General features: G+C 40.2%; 1 protein-coding gene across 2 annotated transcripts in view; it reads right to left on the bottom strand.

Moving 5' to 3' along the window:
• Positions 1-21,914, bottom strand: part of LOC141403615 (uncharacterized) — a 622,248-nt gene that overhangs the window by 146,595 nt on the left and 453,739 nt on the right. For both annotated transcript variants that reach the window (XM_073986301.1, XM_073986300.1), the window contains exon 5: positions 18,791-18,927. In XM_073986301.1, coding sequence (XP_073842402.1) covers positions 18,791-18,927 — 137 coding nt within the window. The remainder of the gene's footprint in view (positions 1-18,790; positions 18,928-21,914) is intronic.

Genomic DNA, 21,914 nt, shown 5'->3' on the forward strand with positions numbered 1-21,914 from the left:
AACCCTCCCCTAGAAGAAACAGCCTACTATGAAAAAACGAAAGAAAAGAAAAACAAACCGCTCTAAAGTTGACGAACCCCGCAAACGTTTTAAGGACCATGATCTGCGAATCTGCACCTGGAATGTTCGCACTCTTTATAGAGAAGGTGCAGTTTACGCGCTGGCAGATGTACATGAAAAGTACAAGGCCGACATTACTGCCATACAGGAAATACGATGGACCGGGAAAGATGTCACAACAACACCTAAAGGTGACGCAGTGTATTATAGCTGCCATGATACAAAGCATGAGTTTGGTTGTGGATTCATAGTTAGTCGGAGACTAAAACATCTGGTATCCAGCTTCTTCCCAGTGAATGAAAGACTTGCTGCAATTGGAATAAAAGCTAAATTCTTCAACATCAGCTTTATTTGCGCTCATGCTCCCACTGAAGAAAAGGACGAACAGACCAAAGATATATTTTACGAGCGCTTAGAAGAAACATATGGCCGTTGCCCTGCCCATGACATTAAAATCATTCTGGGCGATTTTAATGCCAAAATTGGAAAGGAGAATATCTTTGGCCCAACAGTCGGGAAATTCAGTCTCCACAGTGAAACATCTGACAATGGTATGAGGCTGATAGACTTTGCAAAAAACATGGTAGTTAGCAGTACCAGATTTAATCATCTCGATATTCATAAGGGCACCTTGCTGTCTCCAGATCAAAGAACAAGAAATCAAATCGATCATGTTGTGATAGATGGAAGATATTCATCGAGTGTGTTGGATGTACGATCGTTCCGAGGCCCAAACATTGATTCGGACCACTACCTTGTTGCAGCAAAGGTATGTACCCGTCTAAACGTTGCAAATAAAGCACGAACAGACACAGCATATTCCACTCAACTAGCCCAATTGCTTAATGAGAGCACTCCTTGTCCCGATAACATAACAACACAATGGCAACATGTTGCCCACTCCATGCAAACAGCCGCAAAATCCATACTTGGATTCCAGAGACCTCCACAAAGGCATTCATGGTATGACTAGGAGTGTCGTGCTGCTACCGAAGAGAAAAATGCGGAATATAGAGCTACTTTACAATCAGTAGCAACGCGTAGCGCACGAGAGAGATAGCGGAAGAAAAGGAGATAAGAGAAACGTCTTTTACGCAAGAAAAAGAGAGAAATGGAAAAGCGGGAGTGTGAAAAAATCGAGATGAACGGGAGCCAGAATCAAGTCCGAAAATTCTACCAAAGAGTGAAACATCAAACAGATGGCTTTGGTACAGGCACATCCTCCTGTAGAGACCAGCAAGGTTATCTGGTAACAGATACAGATAGCGTGCTCAGGATATGGAAGGAACATTTCTCCAATCTGCTGGTATCCAATAGTATCGAAGACGATGATACCACAGATACAATCCCAGAAGATGGTATAGAATGTATACCGCCCGGCCAAGATGAGGTAAAGCAGCAAGAGCCGATGGCTTACCAGCTGTGCTGTTTCAAACCGGAGGCGACGTGCTGATAAGGTGTATGCATCAGCTAGTTAGCACCATCTGACAGGAAGAACGCGTACCCGACGATTTTAACCTGAGCATCCTATGTCCTGTCCACAAGAAAGGAGATAAGACTGTATGCTCCAACTATAGGGGCATAAGTCTTCTCCCTATTGCCTATAAGATAGTGTCAGGGATATTGTGCGAACGACTAAAGCCAATGGTCAACGAAGTAATTGGACCATACCAATGTGGCAAGTCCACCATTGACCAGATATTTACCTTGCGGAAAATCCTGGAGGAGACCTAAGTGATGCAGATCGACACATATCACCTTTTTGTCGATTATAAAGCAGCATTCCACAGTCCCCTCCGATCAAAGGTATTCCATGCAATGTCTGAATTAGGTATCCACGCAAAGCTCATCCGGCATTGTAAGATGTAAGATGACTTTAACGTCAGTTAAAATAGGAAAGAACCTCTCCGAAGAATTTCGTACCAAAAGAGGTTTCAGACAAGGAGAGAGCCTTTCGTGTGACCTATTCAACATTTTGCTGGAAAAGGTAATACGAGATGCAAATGTCAAAAGAAATGGCACAATTTACACCAATAGCCGCATGTTACTTGCTTATGCTGATGACATAGACATCATGGGACGATCAGTAAAGGAAGTAACTGATACCTTAAGGAAGGTCGAAGCAGAATCTGCGAAAGTGGGTCTGGCGGTAAACGGCGAAAAGACCAAATTGATGGTGTCGACGTGCAAAGCGTCCAGAGAGGTCGGACCAACAGTGGAAGTTGGTACCTACAATTTTGAGGTACTTAAAGACTTCGTCTACCTCGGCACTGCCATAAACACAACAAACAACATCAGTTGTGAAATAAGAAGAATTGTATTGGCCAACAGATGCTACTATGGTTTAAGTAAGCAATTAGAAACAAAGCCACATCTCGACAAACAAAAATAACACTATACAAAACGTTGATACTACCCGTGCTAATGTATGGCTCCTAAGCATGGGTACTTGCGCAAGCAGATAAGGTAGTGCTTGGAGTGTTTGATAGGAAAATTCTTCGAAAGATCTACGGGCCGATTTGCGTTGACGGTGAATATCGACGTCGTATGAACCACGAGATATATAAACTATACAAAGACATGAATATAGTTAAACGTATCGAGATGCAACGATTGCGTTGGCTAGGCCATATCATAAGAATGAGCGATGATGAACCCGCTAAAAAGGCGTATGAATACATGCCACATGGCGGTGCACGCAGAATCGGCAGGCCTAAGCTTCGATGGAGCATACAAGTGGATGAAGAAATGAAAAGTCGCGGTATTCCAAAAAGCGAAGCGAAAAACAGAGAGGATTGGAGATCTTTCCATAGTTCGGTCTATGGAACAAATGTTCTGTAATGGGCCAGTCAAGTAAGTACTCGTAAGTAAGAAGTTTTTTAAATATTGGGGGAAGTACCGGTATTGGTCCAGTATTGCCCATCTTCGAACTGAAACCGAAGTTTGGACAAACAAGTAAGAAAGTATCAGGCAGTTGTGCTGATGGAGATATACCCTCAGCCTCTGACCAAAAAATATATTGATTTTGTATGACATGTTTGCTTCAAAATATGTGAAGTTGTAGGTACCGTAATGTGGGGCTATACCAAATCATTGACCTATACCAATTTTTTTTGAGTGAGCAAACTTCTGATAGATAGCTCGAAATTTTAAATTACGTTAAACTAAGTTTGCAGGAATTTTCTGAAAAAGATTGAAAATTATCTTTCACACTACCCATTTTAGTATGAGCCGCAGGATTTTTAGAACTGTTGGGCAATCATCTCAGGACGTTTGGACTTACTCCGGAAAAGATTTTACCGTTGTAAATGGGATCGCTATTACAACCTAATGAAAAAATTTCAACACGATCCGAGAGGAACTCTTAAACTTCTCTTGTTCCTAATTTTGTGTGGGAGGTACCCGAAAGTGTGGACCGATGTAGTCCATATTTCAACCTTATACATGACTGGGTGAAGTAATACAATGTCCAATGTTTGAACCAATCAGAAACTACCAGCGAGGGTTATTTTACAGATTTTCCATTCTATTTCGTGTGGTCAAGGTTTCTTAGAGAGTTTAGGCCACTATATATCCGGAAGTATGGACTCGCGCCCGAAAAAAACTTACCCAGCTGTAATTTTTGAAAAAATCAAAACAATCCAAGATGAGCTCTCAAACTTAACTTCTTCCGAATTTTGAGTGGGGGTACCCGAAGGAGTGGGCCAATATAGTCCATATTCGAACCCGATCTATATCTGAAAAGAACTATACGATGTGAAAAGTTTGAACCAAATCGATTGCTCCCTTTGATAGTTATCGTTCACACCATTTAACAGAAAAATTTTGAACTTTTGTGTGGGAGGTACTAGAAGGAGTGAACCGATATGGCCCATCTTCGAACTTAAACTAAGTTTGTGTAAAGTATTACAAAGTGCTAAATTTGGTTCGAATCGGTTATCGTGCGCACCAGACCGCCAGATAGACAGACAGGCGGACGGACATGGCTAAAACGACGCCAAATTGTCTAAAACGAACTTTGTCTAAAGATACTTGGGGTCGAAAACCGTTATTTCGATGAGGCACATTTGTGGTCGTATCAATGTGTATATACCCTCGTTAGCATAAGTGCTGAGGGTATAAATATGACGAAGGCCAAATTTTGTACCTAATCAGTTGATCATTTCGAGAGTTATCGTGCTCTCCAGCCACTATATATGGTGCCATATGGGATTTTAACACCTTTCGGTCAGTTTTCTCAAGAAGTATGGACTTGCTGCTAAAAAAAACTTTTACCATCGAAATTGAGGCAGCGAATGCAAGTTGCTTCAACATAAGCCGAAAGTTGCAGAAAAAAATGTGCCTCATCGAAATAATGCTTTTGGACCCCAAGTATGTTTAAACGAAATCCGTTTCAGACAATATGGAGTTGATTTGGCCATGTCCGTTTGTCTGGCTGAATGGAGCGCATGATAACTCTCGAACGGACCAACCGATTCAGTCTAAAACTTGGCTTTCGTAATATTTTGTCCAAACTTAGTTTAAGTTCGAAATGTGTGCACACGGTGCACTCCTTCCGATATCTCCCCCACAATAGTTGAAAAATGTTCGGAAAATTTGTGCGCACGATAACTCTTAAAGGGGGTGACCGATTTGGTCCATGCTTTGCCCATCGTAACATTTCTACCTTACTTAGATGAGGTTTCAACATTGATTCAATCGGTGCACTACTTCGAGTACCTGCTACACAAAATTTCGGAAAAGTTTAGTTTAGGACCTGCTCTTCAATCGCTTTGATTTTTGTTGCAGCACCTTGTATTCACTGTACCCTGTACGACGGTATAAGTTTCATCAGGGGCCAGTCCACACTTCCTGAGAAAATAGTCGGAAAGGTTAAAAAAAACTTACGACACCGTGTGTAGTGGTTGGAGCACAAGATAACTCTGGAACGGATATGCCGATTCGGTCCATAATGTGGCCTTCGTAATATTTTGTCCAAACATAGTTTAAGTTCGAAGATAAGCCAATCGGTCCACTCGTTCAGGTACCTTCCCCACAAAAGTTCAAAAATGTTCGGAAAAATTTTGCTCACGATAACTCTTCAATAGAGTGACCGATTTGGTCCATACTTGACACATCTTAATATATTTTCCAGATATAGATCAGGTTCGAATATGGACACAGTTTAAGAACTGCTCACGAATCATTTTGAGTTTTTTTGAAGCAAGTTGCATTCGCTGCCTCAATTACGATGGTAAAAGTTTTTTTCAGGGGCAAGTCCATACTTCTTGAGAAAACAGCCCGAAAGGTTCGAAAACCCCCCATGGCAACCTATGCAGTGGCTGGAGAGCACGACAATTCTCGAACTGATCAGCCGATTTGGTTCAAAATTTGGCCTTCGTCATATTTTGTCCAATATTAGTTTCAGTTCGAAGATGGACAATACCGGTTCACAACTACTGGTACTTTGTGTCTAAGTGCAGTTTAGGGTCTGTTCGAAGATCCTTTGGAAATGTATACCGATATTGTTCGTTGTGGTCCTGTTTACAGCGATATTATGTTTTCCGTGGACAAGTCCATGCTTGCTGGCATACTGGTCCAAAAGTTATACGATGACCCACTGAAATGACTAGTGGGCGCGATATCTATCGAAAAGATATGACTACCAAAATAAGATCTACTTCCATAATGGATCAAGTAGATCCATTCCTTTTAGTACCTATCAGAATTAGCGAAGAGGGTTTCAGTTCGCCAGATATAACCATCCCGTTAAGAGGTCTGACAAATGGCGACTCTTGGCAACCCGTCGTTTCTCTTGGGTCAGATAATCTCCCCATAATTGTCTTCATCGGCAGCAGGCCCGATTTCATGACCTCTGAACGCCACACTATCAACAATCATGGGAAATTTAATTGTTGTAGTCTAAAAGAGTTCACTAATTACAGCTTCAGGGTTGGGCAGATAACCCTTCTGATGTTTGGGTAGTAGAGAGGGCGTTCCAAGACTTCATCACTTCTGCAGCCGTTCGCGACATACCTATTGGTCGAATACTCGAAGTGAGACCAAATTTCCCAGAAGACGTGACAGGATTAGGAAATGAATGTGATGAACTTCGTAGAGCCAACCCCAGTGACCTGAGAGTCAGGGAGAAACAAGTGGTTAAACCTTTTGAAGAGTTGGCAGCGGTTAGGTCAATCTCGAACCCTTGATAGAAGGAAGACAAGACTTCAGTCACGTTTGGCGATATTACTCTGACTAAAGCGAAGAGGTTATTTCAGACGACATTTTGTCGAGCACCCCGGGAGTGCCAGGCGATGAGAAGAGTACTACGTCGCAATTTACAATGGATGATGCTGCTTATGCTATCAGGAACGCTAAGTCATCCAAAGCTGTGGCGATCGACTTATCAAAAGCATTTGTCTAGTCCAAGCCCCGTAGAATGAAACATGGTTTTCCCTAAGGTTGAGTGATATCTCCAGAACTGTTTAACCTCTGCCTCTCCTGTATTCCGCCCCCTCCAGGCGGCATTGAGATCGTAACGTATTCGGATGATTGTAAAATTGTGGCGTCAGGTACCTTCCCTGAAAACAGAGTTGAATACCATTGTCGATGGTAGCAGCATTCCGACCACTAACTACCCCAAGATGGGTAGAGGTCACATTCGATGTTCACGTTGACTGCCCATGTCACAGCATGGACGGCAGAGGTGAAAACTGAGTTGAATACCATTGTCGATGGTAGCAGCATTCCGACCAGTAACTACCCAAAGAGGGGTAGAGGTCACAATCGATGTTCACGTTGACTGCCCATGCCACAGCTATCTACGACAAGCTTAGATGTAGGAACAAGGTCCTTAGTTCCCTAGCCGGCAGCACTTGGGGTGAAACATTGTTGACCACAGATAACGCTATAAGTCGATCTGTGGTAAGCAATGCGGCGCCAGCATGGTTCGCGAATATAAGTGCAACGCTTTGGAAAAATGTTCAAACCTGTCACAATGCCGCCTCATGTCTTCAGTGGACCATATACATGAGGAGACACAGATTCTTCCAGTACAGCAACACAATAGTAGGCTATCTTTGCAGTATTTGCCCGGGCGTTACCGTGAGAGCTATCCAAATCACCATATGGTGGATAGGACCCACTACCCAGACATGTCAGGATTGTTCTTCATGATCTAGAAATGGATCAGGATGGCTATCAAGCAGGTTTGAATAACATTCACAAATATGCACTAGCAGATGTCATAAACAACTATCGTTGAATGCGCAGCTGATGAGCGTCAGTTGCCAAGGATTGAAGACACAGTGCGAAACATCTGCCAGACATGCGGCACATGCCCGTACTACACACTGCACCTTTACAACTGCCCTGCCAAACCTACTCAACTAACTACAATAGCTTTGTGTTTACAACCCATCTAAGCGAAAAAAATTAACTTACGAACTGATAAGTTTTTGTTTAAGAATACCCCTAAGGGAAGCGGAGATATTCCCATAAAAATAAAGTTTTGAATAAATTGAATCTGACCATCACCAAAATCAACAGGCTTCTTTTTCTCTGGAATGATTACAAGGTTTTGATGGACAGACGAACTAACGGATGGACACACAGAGACTACTTGACTCAGCTCCTCAAGACACTCATTTTGTTATATATAAAAGGGGGTTACCACCATTATTTCGTTGTGTTACCAACTTTTGAGCCAAAACCAACTTATAATACCCCCTCCACATAGTGGTATAGGGTATTAAAAACAATCCTCATTCTAAATGGGAATATCATGCAAAGACTATTAAATAATTACGACCTAGCGTGTGTGTGTGTGGTGTGTCTCATGTTGATAACAATGCACTTGTTACTTGTTAAGTTTCGACCTGTCATTTCCAACATTTCATTCTCTTAATCAAATAAATAATGACATTCTGTCGTGCTAGGATAACATTTGATCACCAGGCACGTCTGCCTCTTCTTCTTCGCTATTTTACTTTTTTCTGTACTTTTCCAACAACATTAAAAGACGTCATTAATTTTTATCAGCTGTGTGGTTAAGACGGTAATTTACTCCGACACTTTCATCCACTTGAAATCATGAGCTCTATTATGTCGTTTTCCTCCTGCCATTGTTTTTTTTTTCTTTAAACAGAGGTCTTGGGTTCCAAACACATTCACCGCTACACTACTACTACCACTGTTACCATCATCGTCTTAAACAAAGCACAAGAATAGATGATAGCAAATTGAGTTAAAACAGCGATACACAGCGAACGAGCGAACGAACGAACAAAATTCAAGGCAAGTTTAAGTTGAGAAAGTAGAGCAATAAAATAAACACCACCCGACCCACTTAACTACTCATATTGTTATAACAATTCAATTTGTTCTTCCTTGTCTCGAGAACTTATCTGTTTGCAGTTGTTTTCTTCCTTAGTTCTTTTTTCATACTTTCAGCTCCTGCCACAGCCACCCCCACCCACTAAACAGCCACTAAAGGTGATATAAATTCTGAGATTTCATACATATTTAATATGACAACTACACAACGCCCCATTGAAGAGCAGGGTAATAGCATTGAAAAGTGTTGTCGATTTATCGATTATGCTAACGTCCCTGACAAATGGCATTCACTTTTTATGTCACTTTACCGGGCAGACTTAACACTATTTGTGGTTATTGTTGAGGAAATAAAGTTATTCAATTTTAATGTCTGTTTGTTTACCACCAATCACAAGTTTAACAAAGAATTATTGTCCTTTGTTTTTCTTCGCCATGATTTAAATATCCAGGCCATAGAATATCGATGGCCATCTTTGGAAAGGAAGTGAATTGTAAAATATTCTAAACAAATATTGATTTGAATATTGACATTTAGTTGGACAACTAAGAATTATTAATTTTCTTGTTGGAGTTGAGCATTATGATAGAAGATTTTGAACCTACGTCGCAAAGTGGTTCAGAATCGTGTTTTTCTGCTCAAAATCTGTTACATTTGAACGGATAAAGATATTTTCGTATTTTTATGAAATGACCTGTAGAAGAAAATTTTGAACGATGAAATTCGATTTAGTAGTTGCAGAGAAATTCAAGATCATAGTTAAAAATTTGAGCTTTTTTCATATTTTGAATTAACATATGAGTGTTTTTGAGTTTTACATATGTTCTAACCTATTTAAAAAGGTCAAACACCAATAAACAATCCATAAATATACAAACAATTAAAAAAATGTATTTAATAAATATAAATAAATTAAAGTTGTTTTAATAAAATATTAAGACAACGACTATGGGATTAAGCCTGACTATTTTGAAAAACAAAATACAAGTCCTCATCCCAAATAAAAAAACGCCAACACTCCTAATTGTGAGACCGGGCACCGTCGAAATGTTGTTTATTGCTGTAGTATGCAATACCAACAAATTAGTTATGTGTTTTTTCGTTGAGAATCGACGAACGCATAGCAGTGGGAAAGATTTGGGTTTGTTTGCAAGTGAAGTTGCTCGAGTTTAGGTAGTGCCAAAGAAATTCTCGATCAGACTGTTTCTTTGCGCACGTATCTATTTGAGCGAGCAATTGACACATGGGTATAAAATGTTTCTTGTTGAAAAATAAGAAACAAGGGAACTGATGAAGATCTGTGGCGAGATCTGAAACTATAGTCTTCCCTTGGTAAACATCGCCAATTTTTTCCCACTAATAAATTAAAGTTGTTTTAATAAAATAATAAAACAACGACTATGGGATTAAGCTGGGTGACGTAGGGGATGGAAGATACCAAGCAACGATCCTGACCGGTTTTAACATGGCAAAGCCCTCTTTCATCCCAAGTGGACACTGACCTCCCCGTGGTGTCACCTAGGGAACTGTCTTTAACACCCGTTAAAGGCAGTGAGCTAACATGTGCCGCGCGTTCACCCATAAGAACGTTAAAAACTTGGGTTTGGGCGTCGGGTTAGTAACCCTCCCCTAGAAAAAACAGCCTACTATGAAAAAACGAAAGAAAAGAAAAACAAACCCCTCTAAAGTTGACGAACCCCGCAAACGTTTTAAGGACCATGATCTGCGAATCTGCACCTGGAATGTTCGCACTCCTTATAGAGAAGGTGCAGTCTTCGCATTGGCAGACGTACTTGAAAAGTACAAGGCCGATATTACTGCCATACAGGAAATACGATGGATTGGGAAAGGCGTCACAACAACACCTAAAGGTGACGCACTGTATTATAGCTGCCATGACATAAAGCATGAGTTTGGTTGTGGATTTGTAGTTAGTCGGAGACTAAAACATCTGGTATCCATCTTCACCCCAGTGAATGAAAGACTTGCTGCAATTCGAATAAAAGCTAAATACTTCAACATCAGCTTTATTTGCGCTCATGCTCCCACTGAAGAAAAGGACGAACAGACCAATGATATATTTTACGAGCGCTTAGAAGAAACATATGACCGTTGCCCTGCCCATGACATTAAAATCATTCTAGGCGATTTTAATGCCAAAATTGGAAAGGAGAATATCTTTGGCCCAACAGTCGGGCTGAATTCTCCACAGTGAAACATCTGACAATGGTATGAGGCTGATAGACTTTGCAGCTGCAAAAAACATGGTAGTTAGCAGTACCAGATTTAATCATCTCGATATTCATAAGGGCACCTGGCTGTCTCCAGATCAGAAAACAAGAAACCAAATTGATCATGTTGTGATAGATGGAAGACATTCATCGAGCATGTTGGATGTACGATCGTTCCGAGGCGCAAACATTGATTCGGACCACTACCTTGTTGCAGCAAAGGTACGCACCCGCTTAAACGTAGCAAACAAAGTACGAACAGACACAACACGAAAGTTAGACATCGGTAAGCTGCAATCACAACAGATAGCCACTGCATATTCCACTCAACTAGCCCAATTGCTTAATCAAAGCACTCCTCATCCCGATAACATATCAGCGCAATGGCAAAGCATTGCCCACTCCATGCAAACAGCCGCAAGGAATCCATGGAATGATCAGGAGTGTCGTGCTGCTACCGAAGAGAAAAATGCGGCATATAGGGCTACTTTACAATCAGTAGCAACGCGTAGCGCACAAGAGAGGAATCGGGAGAAAAGGAGAGAGAAGAAAAGGCTTTTCCGCAGAAAAAAGAGAGAGATGGAAAAGCGGGAGTGTGAACAAATCGAGATGTACAGGAGACAGAATGAAGTCCGAAAATTCTACCAAAAAGTGAAACATCAAACTGATGGCTTTGGAACTGGCACATCCTCCTGTAGAGACCAGCAAGGTAATCTGGTAACTGATACAAATAGTGTGCTAAGGATATGGAAAGAGCATTTTTCCAAACTGTTGGTATCCAATAGTAGCGAAGACGACGAAGATATAACAGATCCAATCCCAGAAGATGGTATTGAATGTATACCACCGGAGGCGACACGCTGATAAGATGTATGCATCAGCTAGTTAGCTCCATCTGCAACCTGAGCATCCTGTGTCCCGTCCATAAGAAAGGGGCATTAGTCTTCTCCCTATCGCCTACAAGATAGTGTCAGGGATATTGTGCGAAAGACTAATGCCTATGGTCAACGAAATAATTGGACCATACCAATGCGGCTTTAGACCTGGCAAGTCCACCATTGACCAGATATTTACCCTGCGGCAAATCCTGGAGAAGAGTCAAGAGATGCAGATCGACATCTACCACCTTTTTGTCGATTATAAAGCAACCTTCGACAGCCCGCTACATTCAAAGGTATTCCAAGCAATGTCTGAATTTGGTATCCCCGCAAAGCTCATTCGGCTTTGTAAAACGACTCTAACTGACACAAGATTTTCAGTTAAAATAGGAAAGAACCTCTCCGAAGAGCTTTGTACCAAAAGAGGTTTCAGGCAAGGAGACAGCCTTTCGTGTGATCTTTTTAACATCCTGCTAGAAAAGGTTATACGAGAGGCAAACGTCAAAAGAAGTGGCACAATCTACACAAATAGCCACATGTTACTTGCTTATGCTGATGATATAGACATTATGGGACGATCAGTAACAAAAAAGTAACCGATACCTTTATGAAGGTCGAAGGAGAATCTGCTAAGGTGGGTCTGGCGGTAAACGGCGATAAGACCAAGCTGATGGTGACGACGCACAATGCGTCCATTGAGATCGGACCAGCTGTTGAAGTTGGTTCCTATAATTTTGAGGTAGTAAAAGACTTTGTATACCTCGGCACCGCAGTAAACACAACAAACGACATCAGTTGTGAAATAAAAAGAAGAATTGTATTGGCCAACAGATGCTACTTTGGCTTAAGTCAAAAAGCCACAACTCGTCAAACAAAATAACGCTTTACAAAACACTGATACTACCCGTGCTGATGTATGGTTCCGAAGCCTGGGTACTTGCGCAAGCAGTTGAGAGAAAAATTCTTCGAAAGATCTACGGACCAATCTGCTTGACGATGAATGTCGACGTCGTATGAACCACGAGCTGTATCTGCTATACAACGACATCAATATAGTTAAACGTATCGAGATGCAGCGATTGCTTTGGCTAGGCCATATAATAAGATTGAGCGGAGATGAACCCGCTAAAAAAGCGTATAAATTCGAGCCACATGGCGGTGCATGCAGAATTGGCAGGGCAAAGAATAGATGGCGCAAACAAGTGGATGAAGAGATGACAAGGCGCGGTATTCCAAAAAGCGAAGCACGAAACAGAGAGAATTGGAGATCTTTTCTTAGTTCGGTCTATGGAACAAATGTTCTGTAAAGAGCCAGCTAAGTAAGTAAATACTATGACAAGGACTTTGACACTTAAATTTAAGATTTTTCAAAAAATTGGAGTAACGCATGGAAATAATCATTTAAGACCCTCTAATTCTTGATCAGGATACAATTCTGAGTAGATAGAGTCATGTCTGTCTGTTGTAATCACTCTAGCGTCCGCAATAATTGAGCTAGAATGCTATAAATTTGCACCCGAGAATCTTTTTTCCACAGGCTAGTCAAGTTCGTAGATGGACTATACGGCCCAAGTTTTGGTATATGCCCCATATAACGGTACCTCCCGATTTTCGGTACTTTGAAGATATTAACAAAATTTTTTGACCGAACTACCTGTAAAATTTGAGGTTCCCAGTGGGTACAAAACATCTCCACAAAAATGTGTCTACATAGGTTCATGTTGTGGTATAGCCCCCATGTGACCGTACGATTTTCGGTATTTTCAGGGTTGAAAGTTTTAGCCCCCATGTAACGGTACCGTACGATTTTCGGTATTTTCAGGGTTTTTGCTACTAACTTTAATTTGACGCTTGAAGTTTCCAGTGCTCAGAATGCGTCTCCACTAAAAATGTTCAATATAGGTCCATGTTTTAGTATAGCCCAGGCCACATGTAACGGTGCCCTCGATTTTTGGAATGTTGAAAATTTTAGCCCCCATGTAACGGTATTGTACGATTTTCGGTATTTTCAGAGTTTTTGCTACTAACTTTAATTTAACGCTTGGAGTTTCCAGTGCTCAGAATGCCTCTCCACTAAAAATGTTCAATATAGGTCCATGTTTTAGTATAGCCCAGCCAACATGTAACGGTGCTCTCGATTTTTGGAAGATTTTAGCAACAATTTTAATCGAACTATCTGTAGTTTGCCATTGGAAACTCAATAGGTTCCGAGTGGTCACAAAATATCTCCACCAAAAATTGTCAACATGGATCCATGTTTTGGTATAGCCGCCATATAACCACACATTTTTCGGTATTTTGACGATTTTAGCTACCTTTTTTTGACCGAACTACCTGAGGTTCCCAGTGGTCACATACATTTTCCACCAAAAAATGGCAACATAGGCCCATGTTTTGGTGTAGTATCTCCCAACTTTATTTTTTATACCCTACACCACTATGTGGGGAGGGTATTATAAGTTGGTTTTGGCCAAAAAGTTTGTAACGCATCGAAATAATAGTCGTAGACCCATACTTATATATACCAAAATGAATGTCTCGACGAGCTGAGTCGATCTGGCTATGTGTGTCCGTCCGTCCGTCTGTCCGTCTGTCCATCTAAACCTTGTAATCACGCTACAGGTCGCAATTTTGATCGGATCGTCACGAAATTTTGGATATTGATGGGGGTCCCGGAGGGGAAGAAGCCTATAGATTTTGGTGATGGTCGGATAATATTTAGGGGTCGGAAAGCGCAAAAAACTTAGGTGGATAAAAAGACAACGTTTTTTTCCAAAGCGAATATCTCAGCTTCTATATGGGGTATACCAAAAGCAAAACCTGACAATGAAAGTAGAAAATATCACCTTTCTAATGATGTAAAGTTGGTGCTCGTAGGCGATCAAACAACGAAGATATCACAATACTAGCAAATAAAACCCCAATTTTCATTTTTGCGATTTTAACTATATTGACGAATATTACAGCTTTGGTTGGAAACTTTCCAAAAGCAAAGCCTGACTATGAAAGTAGAAGATCCCGTCTTTACAATGATGTAAACTAGGTCGGCGTAGGTAACCAAATAACGGAGATATCGCAGTAGTCGGCTATACATCCCATTTATCCATTTTTTTGAAATCACGCTACAGGTCCTAATTTTGATCGAATCGTTACGAAATTTTGAGGGTTAATGGGGGTCTCACAGAGGTAGAAGCCTATTGATTTTGGCGATGGTCGGATAATATTTAGGGGGCGGAATGGGCAAAAAACTTATTTGGAGAAAACTCAACATTTTATTTCAAAGCCAATATCTCTGTTTCTTGAAGAGGTATATCAAAAGCATAATCTGGCAAGGAAAGCAAAAAATATCACCTTTACAGCCATGTAAAGTAGGTTGTCGTAGGTGGTCAAATAGCAGAGATATGGCAATAGTCGATAATGCAACCCATTTTCCGATTTGTTTGTAATCACGCTACAGGTCGCAATTTTGATCGGATCGTCACGAAATTTTGGGGGTTAATGGGGGTCCCACAGAGGAAGAAGCCTACTGATTGTAATGATGGTCGGATAATATTAACGGGTCGGAATGGGCAAAAACTTATTTGGAGAATGGTCAACGTTTTATTTCAAAGCCAATATCTCTGTTTCTTTAAGAGGTGTATCAAAAGCAAAACTGGCAAGGAAAGTAGATAATATCACCTTTACAATGATGTAAAGTAGGTTGTCGTAGCTGCTCAAACAACAGAGATATCGCAATAGTCGGTAATGCATCCCATTTTCCGATTTTTTTTTATTAACGCTACAGGTCGCAATTTTGATCGGATTGTCACGAAGTTTTTTGAATTGTATGCGGGTCCCACAGAGGAAGAAGCCTATTTATTTTGGTGATGGTCGGATAATATTCAGGAGTCGGAATAAGCGAAAAGCTTATGTGGAGAAAAGTCAAAGTTTTTTTTCTTATGCGAATATTTCCGCTTTTAGTAGGAGTATTCCAAAAGGAAAGCCTGCCAATGGAAGAAGAAAAGATGTCCTTATGCACAGGGGTAGTGGTGTAGGGTATCACATGGTCGGCCCCGTCCCGACTATAGCCTTTGCTCACTTGTTTTTTTCTGGAGTTTAGCTGCATTTGTTGACCAAACTATCTGTAATTTTACAGTGGTCAAAAGACTTCCCCACCAAAATTACCTATGTTGATAATTGATATAGCTCCACACTTTGATATAGCTCCCATATAAAAATGCTGATCAATTGAAGAAATTTTTAGATTAATCTTCTGGCCTTGTTTAGACATTTCGGGTATCCGAGGTCCATTTTAGTTCAGAACATTTTATGGTGGAGGGTATAAAAAGTTCTGTCCGGTCGAAGTTTTGTACTTGTTTTCCACTGTAATGGTACGCACTATAACTCTCGAAGTCACTAACGAGTTTGACCAAATTTTTTACTTCGAAATATTTCTTCCGGATGGAGATCAGATTCGAATATGTACTATATTATCCACTCATTCTGGTAACTCTCAAAAAATTTCGCAAAAGTAATGTTTGAGGATATGTCTTAGATCATTTTGAAATTTTTTGGAATAGATTTTTTTCGACTTCAAGTCCATACTTTCTGAGATAACGACACAAAAGCTGTAAAATCCATGCTATGTGGAATATTACTTTGAAAGACCCAAAGTAATATGTTAGAAGATATATTGGCAATCTTATAGACGGCTTAAATGTTTTCATAGAGAAACCCAAAAAGTTTTTTAATTTGTTTTGTTTATTCGACCTTTTTTCCTTTATTAAAAATGAAAAGATAGTCAAGCTCGAGGCCAAAATCGATGAATAATAAACAAACAACATTTTGACCTCGAGCTTGACTATCTTTTCATTTTCAAAAAGTTTTCTGATAAGAGACATACACAAGTCGCAAGGCTATCTTGGGACCTAAGGACTTTTTCCAAATTTTATACCCTCATAAAATGTTCTCAACTAACATTGAATAATTAGTTTCCTTTCCGGTCCACATTTTTAGGTGGAGCAGTTTTTCGACCACTGAGATACCCCAAATGCCTAAATTAGGCCAGAAAATTACTTGAATCGGTCGGTAAATGTATATGGAACTATGTGGACAATTGCAGCTATAGGTTAGAAAATATTTAAAATCGGAGGTACCGTTATATGGTTGCTATACCAAGCAAATAAAAAAAGTATCAGTCGGCTGTGTCGACAGAGATTTACCTTCAGATTCGGAACTAAAGAAAAGAAGCGAACACAATACTTCTGACGTCGATAGGGGTTTTTTCGAGTTTTGGGCCAATTTCTCAAGAAGTATGGATTCGTATAGTTTAGAGGTTTTGGACCACTACGTCAGAAACCATGCTTTAATAATAAAAAGAACCACAATGAGTAGCAACGGTAAAATTTTCCAAAGGATCTTTGAAGAGATCCTAAACCGCACTTAAACAAAAATGTTGAACGTTTGTGGCGGATGTACTCTAAGGAGAAGACCGATGTGGACCATTTTCGAAGTTAAAGTAAATTTGGACAAAATATTAGGAGATAGAATGTTTGGACTAAATCCGTTATTCCGTTCCGTTCAACAGATTAACGCGTAGTATTATAGTGAATTTTTTTGAACTGTTGAGGAGGAAGTGCCGAAAGGAGTAGACAGATATGGATCCTCTTTGGGCTTAAACTAAGTTTGAGCCAAATATTACGACTATTACCATTACACATAGTGCCCTAGAGCTATTTACAGCTTTCCGGCCATTTCCTGAGGAACAATGGAATTGCCCCTGAATAAACTTGTACCTTCGTAATGGGGACAGTGAATACAAGTTGTTGCAAAAAGAATCAAAGCGATTCAATTAGCCAAATTTTGTGTAGAAAGTACGCGAAGGCGGACCGATGGAGTCCATAGCGGTTCCTCATCTATGGATCGTAGAAATTTTACGATGTGCAAAGTGTAGTCCAACTCGATGACTGCCTTCGAGAGTTGTTGTGCGTACAATTTTAGCGATTCGAAAGCAAAGCTTAAAGTGCACTTTACCTTAATTTTGTGTGGGTTGAATCGAGTTCATATATCTCATAGAAATGTAACGATGCGCAAAGTATGAACCAAGTTGGTAACAACCTTCTGCAGTTATCGTTTCATACATCGGGTTTCAGGTATCTGAATAAACCCAAGACATTTGAGATCTTCAATTAGGATCTACTTAAATGTTATAAGAGATTTCACTCCTCTCAGTGAAATGGCGGGAGATAAGTAATCGATGTTTTGTGATTAAGTTGTCGCATAGAGCTCATCATCCATGGCAACGCTAGGAACGCGAATGTAGGGTGATTACGATGAATTTCACGGAAATGCCCGAGCAAGTACTGAGACGAGAGCTGAACTTGAAGCAACTTTGTCTCCTCATGTAGATAGTCCACCGTAGTCATGAAAAGGCACTCTGTTACAGTTCTCTGAGAGGTTTGTATACTTTGCGATCGTACTGCTGTAATATACGCGGACAGCACTGGCGCCGCATACTTTACCACAGAGCAACCTATCGAGTTATGTGTGGTTAACAAGGTGTCTATATCTACACCCCAAGTGCTGCCTGCTAGGGACTTGAGGACCTTGTTCCAACATATCAGTTTGTCGCAGATAGCACTGGCATGAACTAGCCAACTGGGCCAATTAGTTTTTTCCATGATTGAGGTGGCGTTCAGAGGTGATGAGGTCTGCTGATGGAGACAATTATGGGGAGATGGTCTGATCCAAGAGTCGTTTCTCGTTTTCAGGTGATGTTATTTATTAGACAAGGGGTGGTACCACGGTTATGTCTGGCGAATTGTGACACTCTCCCCTAATTTTGGTATGGACGTCCTCGTTGACGGACTAGGTTAATTATATTATTCCGTTTTAGAATAATATATGTAATTAAAAAATTTGCATTTTAATACTCTACATCACATTGTGGTAAGGAAGGAGTATTATGTCTTTGTGCATTTGTATGTAACAGGGCGAAGGAAATTCGGACTAGATGTAAGTTTATATTGAAATCGGTTTAGATTTGGACATATGTAGGTACCATATATATGTTGCCCGATTTTATATATTTGACGCACGAACACACAAAATTACTGATTTCATTTTTTGAATGGAAAAATGTTAAAATTAATAACGCCATTCGTTAGTGCGACAGAAAATTATTTTTTAAGCTAATCGACAAATTTTAACTCCCAAATATAAATTTGTATAAATTCTGTATAATTTTTTAATTATTTTTTTTTTGTGTATTTTCCATGGCCACATTTAAAAATAATAATAAATTAAATACATATTTCCTATTTATTTACCTGTACAACATCACCATGCTGTCCACCGGCTGCAGTGAATGTCAGCTGGCAGATATATGGTAAACGATCCTGTTTGGGTCGATGTAATTCCAATGAATATGTTTGTCCAGTATCACCATAGTAGGTTCGATTGCAGCCTAAAAATATAAATTCAAGAGAAGAAAATTTAATTCTATTTAATCAATGATCTATTTCTAATTCTATTGAAAAAAATATTACAAAAATAAATCGAGATAAATAAAATTATTCTACTTTAACAAATAGACAAACAATGGAAGAGCAGTTCTTGGAATTAATTACAATTATTCTATTGTTTGCTTTATTCAGAATTTATTATTGTACGATAAATAATCTATGGCAGACAATTAAAAGTATATTAAAAATAGAAGAGGAAAGCCCAGCGCAGAGATGACAATTCTTCCTAGAGTATTGTGCAGGTTGGTTGATTATTTCCAATAGATGACGTATAAATTTTGATCTGTGGTGCAAAGGATTTTCCATTTAAAATTCCATCAACGAAGATAAAAGTAAATAGCGTGCAGAGGTGACGGAGCGGATGAAAGATAACAAGCAATGGGCCTGACTAGGACTTATCTTGATCCATCTTTAATCTCAAGTGAATACTGGCCTGTCCGTGGTATCAACTGCGAAGCTGCCTTTAACACCCGTTAAAGGTAGTGAGCGTCCACCCATAAGAACGATAATCAGTAAGAAAGGCGTTAAGTTCGGCCAGGCCGAACTTATTATACCCTCTATCACGAGTTTCTTTTGAAGTAAAATGAAGAAGATTAAATATCAAATTTCAGCAAGTTCGGTAAAACAATGTGGCTAACCTTCAAGATACCGAAATTTCGGTTAAAACCTTCAAAATACCGAAAATCAAGAGGTATTCTTCTATGGGGGATATAGGAACCCGCGGATCTATACTGATAATTTTCATCTGGAATATTTGATAACCCCATCGAAGACTAAATAACAAATTTCAGTCTTTCGGTGGGGTATTGACGTCACAACATTTAGAATTAAGAAAACCTGGAGTACGGTTCTATGAGGGCTATATAGAAACGTGGACCTATACCGACGAATTTCTGTCAGAAAGGCTTTTAAAGACTAACTACCAAATTTCAGCCATTTCGGTGGGTTGCTGTGGCCACAGCCTTTATACTAAGGCATGGACCTACACCGGCAAATTTCATATGGAACGTTTAATACCCTAAATGAAGACCACATAAGAAATTTCAGGCATTCTGGTGGATTATTGTGGCGGCAGCCTTTAAAATACCGAAAATCGGGAGGTACCGTTCTATGGGGACTATACTAAGGCGTGGACCTAAACCTACAAATTTCATATGGAACGTTTAATACCCCAAATGAAGGCCAAATACCAAATATCAGCCATTTCGGTGGAATATTGAGGCCACAACCATTAAAATACCGGAAATGAGGGGGCACCGAGCACCGAGTTACGGATTTGATGTTGGTCTCCAACTTCACCTCCATGTATGAAAGACTTGCTTTAATTCGGATAAAAGCAAAATTCGTCAACATCAGCTTTATTTGCGCTCATGCTCCCAAAATTGGAAAGGAGAATATCTTTGGTCAGGTCGGGAAATTCAGTCTCCATCGTGAAACATCTGACAATGGTATGAGGCTGATAGACTTTGCAGCAGCAAAAACATGGTAGTTAGCAGCACCAGATTTAAGCATCTCGATATTCATAAGGACACCTGGCTGTCTCTGGATCAAATAACAAGAAACCAAATTGATCACATTGTGATAGATGGCGTGTGATCGTTCCGAGGTGATAACAACGACTCGGACCACAACACCTTGTTGCAGCAAAAGTACGTACCCGATTAAACGTAGCAAATAAAGAACAAACAGACACAACACGGAAGTTGGACATCGGTAGACTGCAATCACAACAGATAGCCACAGTATATTCCCCTCAACTGGTCAAATTGCTTAATTAAATCACTTCTCGTCCCGATAACATATCAGCACAATGGCAAAATATTGCCCACTCCGTGCAAACAGCCATAAAATTTGTACTTGAATACCAGAGAGCTTCATCAAGTAACCCAGGTTATGATCCGGTTTGTCGTGCTGCTACTGAAGAAAAAAATGCTGCTTGGAGACCTACTCTGCAATCAGTACCGAAGCGTAGCGCACGACAGAGGTATCGAGAAAAAATGAGAGATGAGAAACGTATTGTCCGCAGGAAAAAGAAAGAAGTGGAAAATCGGGACTATGAAAATATCGAGATGTACAGGAGTCAACATGAAGTCCGAAAATTCTACCAGAGTGAAATAAAACAGATGGCTTTGGTACAGGTACATCCTCCTATAGAGACCAGCAAGATAATTTGGTAACAGATACAGACAGTGTGCTCCGGATATGGAAAGAACTATCCTTTCAAACTGTTGGAATCCCATATTAACGGCGACTACGAAGACATCACAGATCCAATCCCAGAATATGGTATTAAATGTATACCAACCAGCCAAGATGCAATAAACCGGCTAAAGAATTATAAGGCAGCAGAAGCCGATGGCTTACCAGCCGAGCCGTCCAAAACCGAAAGCGGCAAGCTGATAAGGTGTATGTATCAGGTGGTTAGCACCATCCGACAGGAAGAAAGCGTTCCCGACGATTGGTACTTGAGCATCCTGTGTCCCTTCCATAAGCAAGGAGATAAGACTGTGTGCTTTAACTACAGGGGCATACGTCTTCTCCCTATTGCTTATAAAATACTGTCAGGGACATTGTGCGAACGACTACTGCTTAGGGTCAACGAAATATGTGGGCCATAAAAATGCGGCTCTAGATCTGGCAAACCCACTATTGACCGGATATTTACCCTGTGGCAAATCTTATAGAAGACACAAGATTTTCAGATCGACACTTACCATATTTTTGTAGAGCAGCCTTCAACAGCCGCTTATATTCAAGCCATGTCTGAATTTGGTATCCCCGCAAAACTCATTCGGCTTTGTAAGATGACTTTGACTGATACCCGGCCCTTAGCTTCAACATCCTGCTGCATTGTTATGTTATACGAGATGTAAACGTCAAAATAAATGTCGCAATATAATATTGATATCATGGATCGATCAGTAAAAAA

The sequence above is a fragment of the Musca autumnalis genome, unplaced genomic scaffold (assembly GCF_047663935.1).
Source record: "Musca autumnalis isolate F117 unplaced genomic scaffold, ASM4766393v1 scaffold_4, whole genome shotgun sequence".
Classification (NCBI taxonomy): Eukaryota; Metazoa; Arthropoda; class Insecta; order Diptera; family Muscidae; genus Musca; species Musca autumnalis.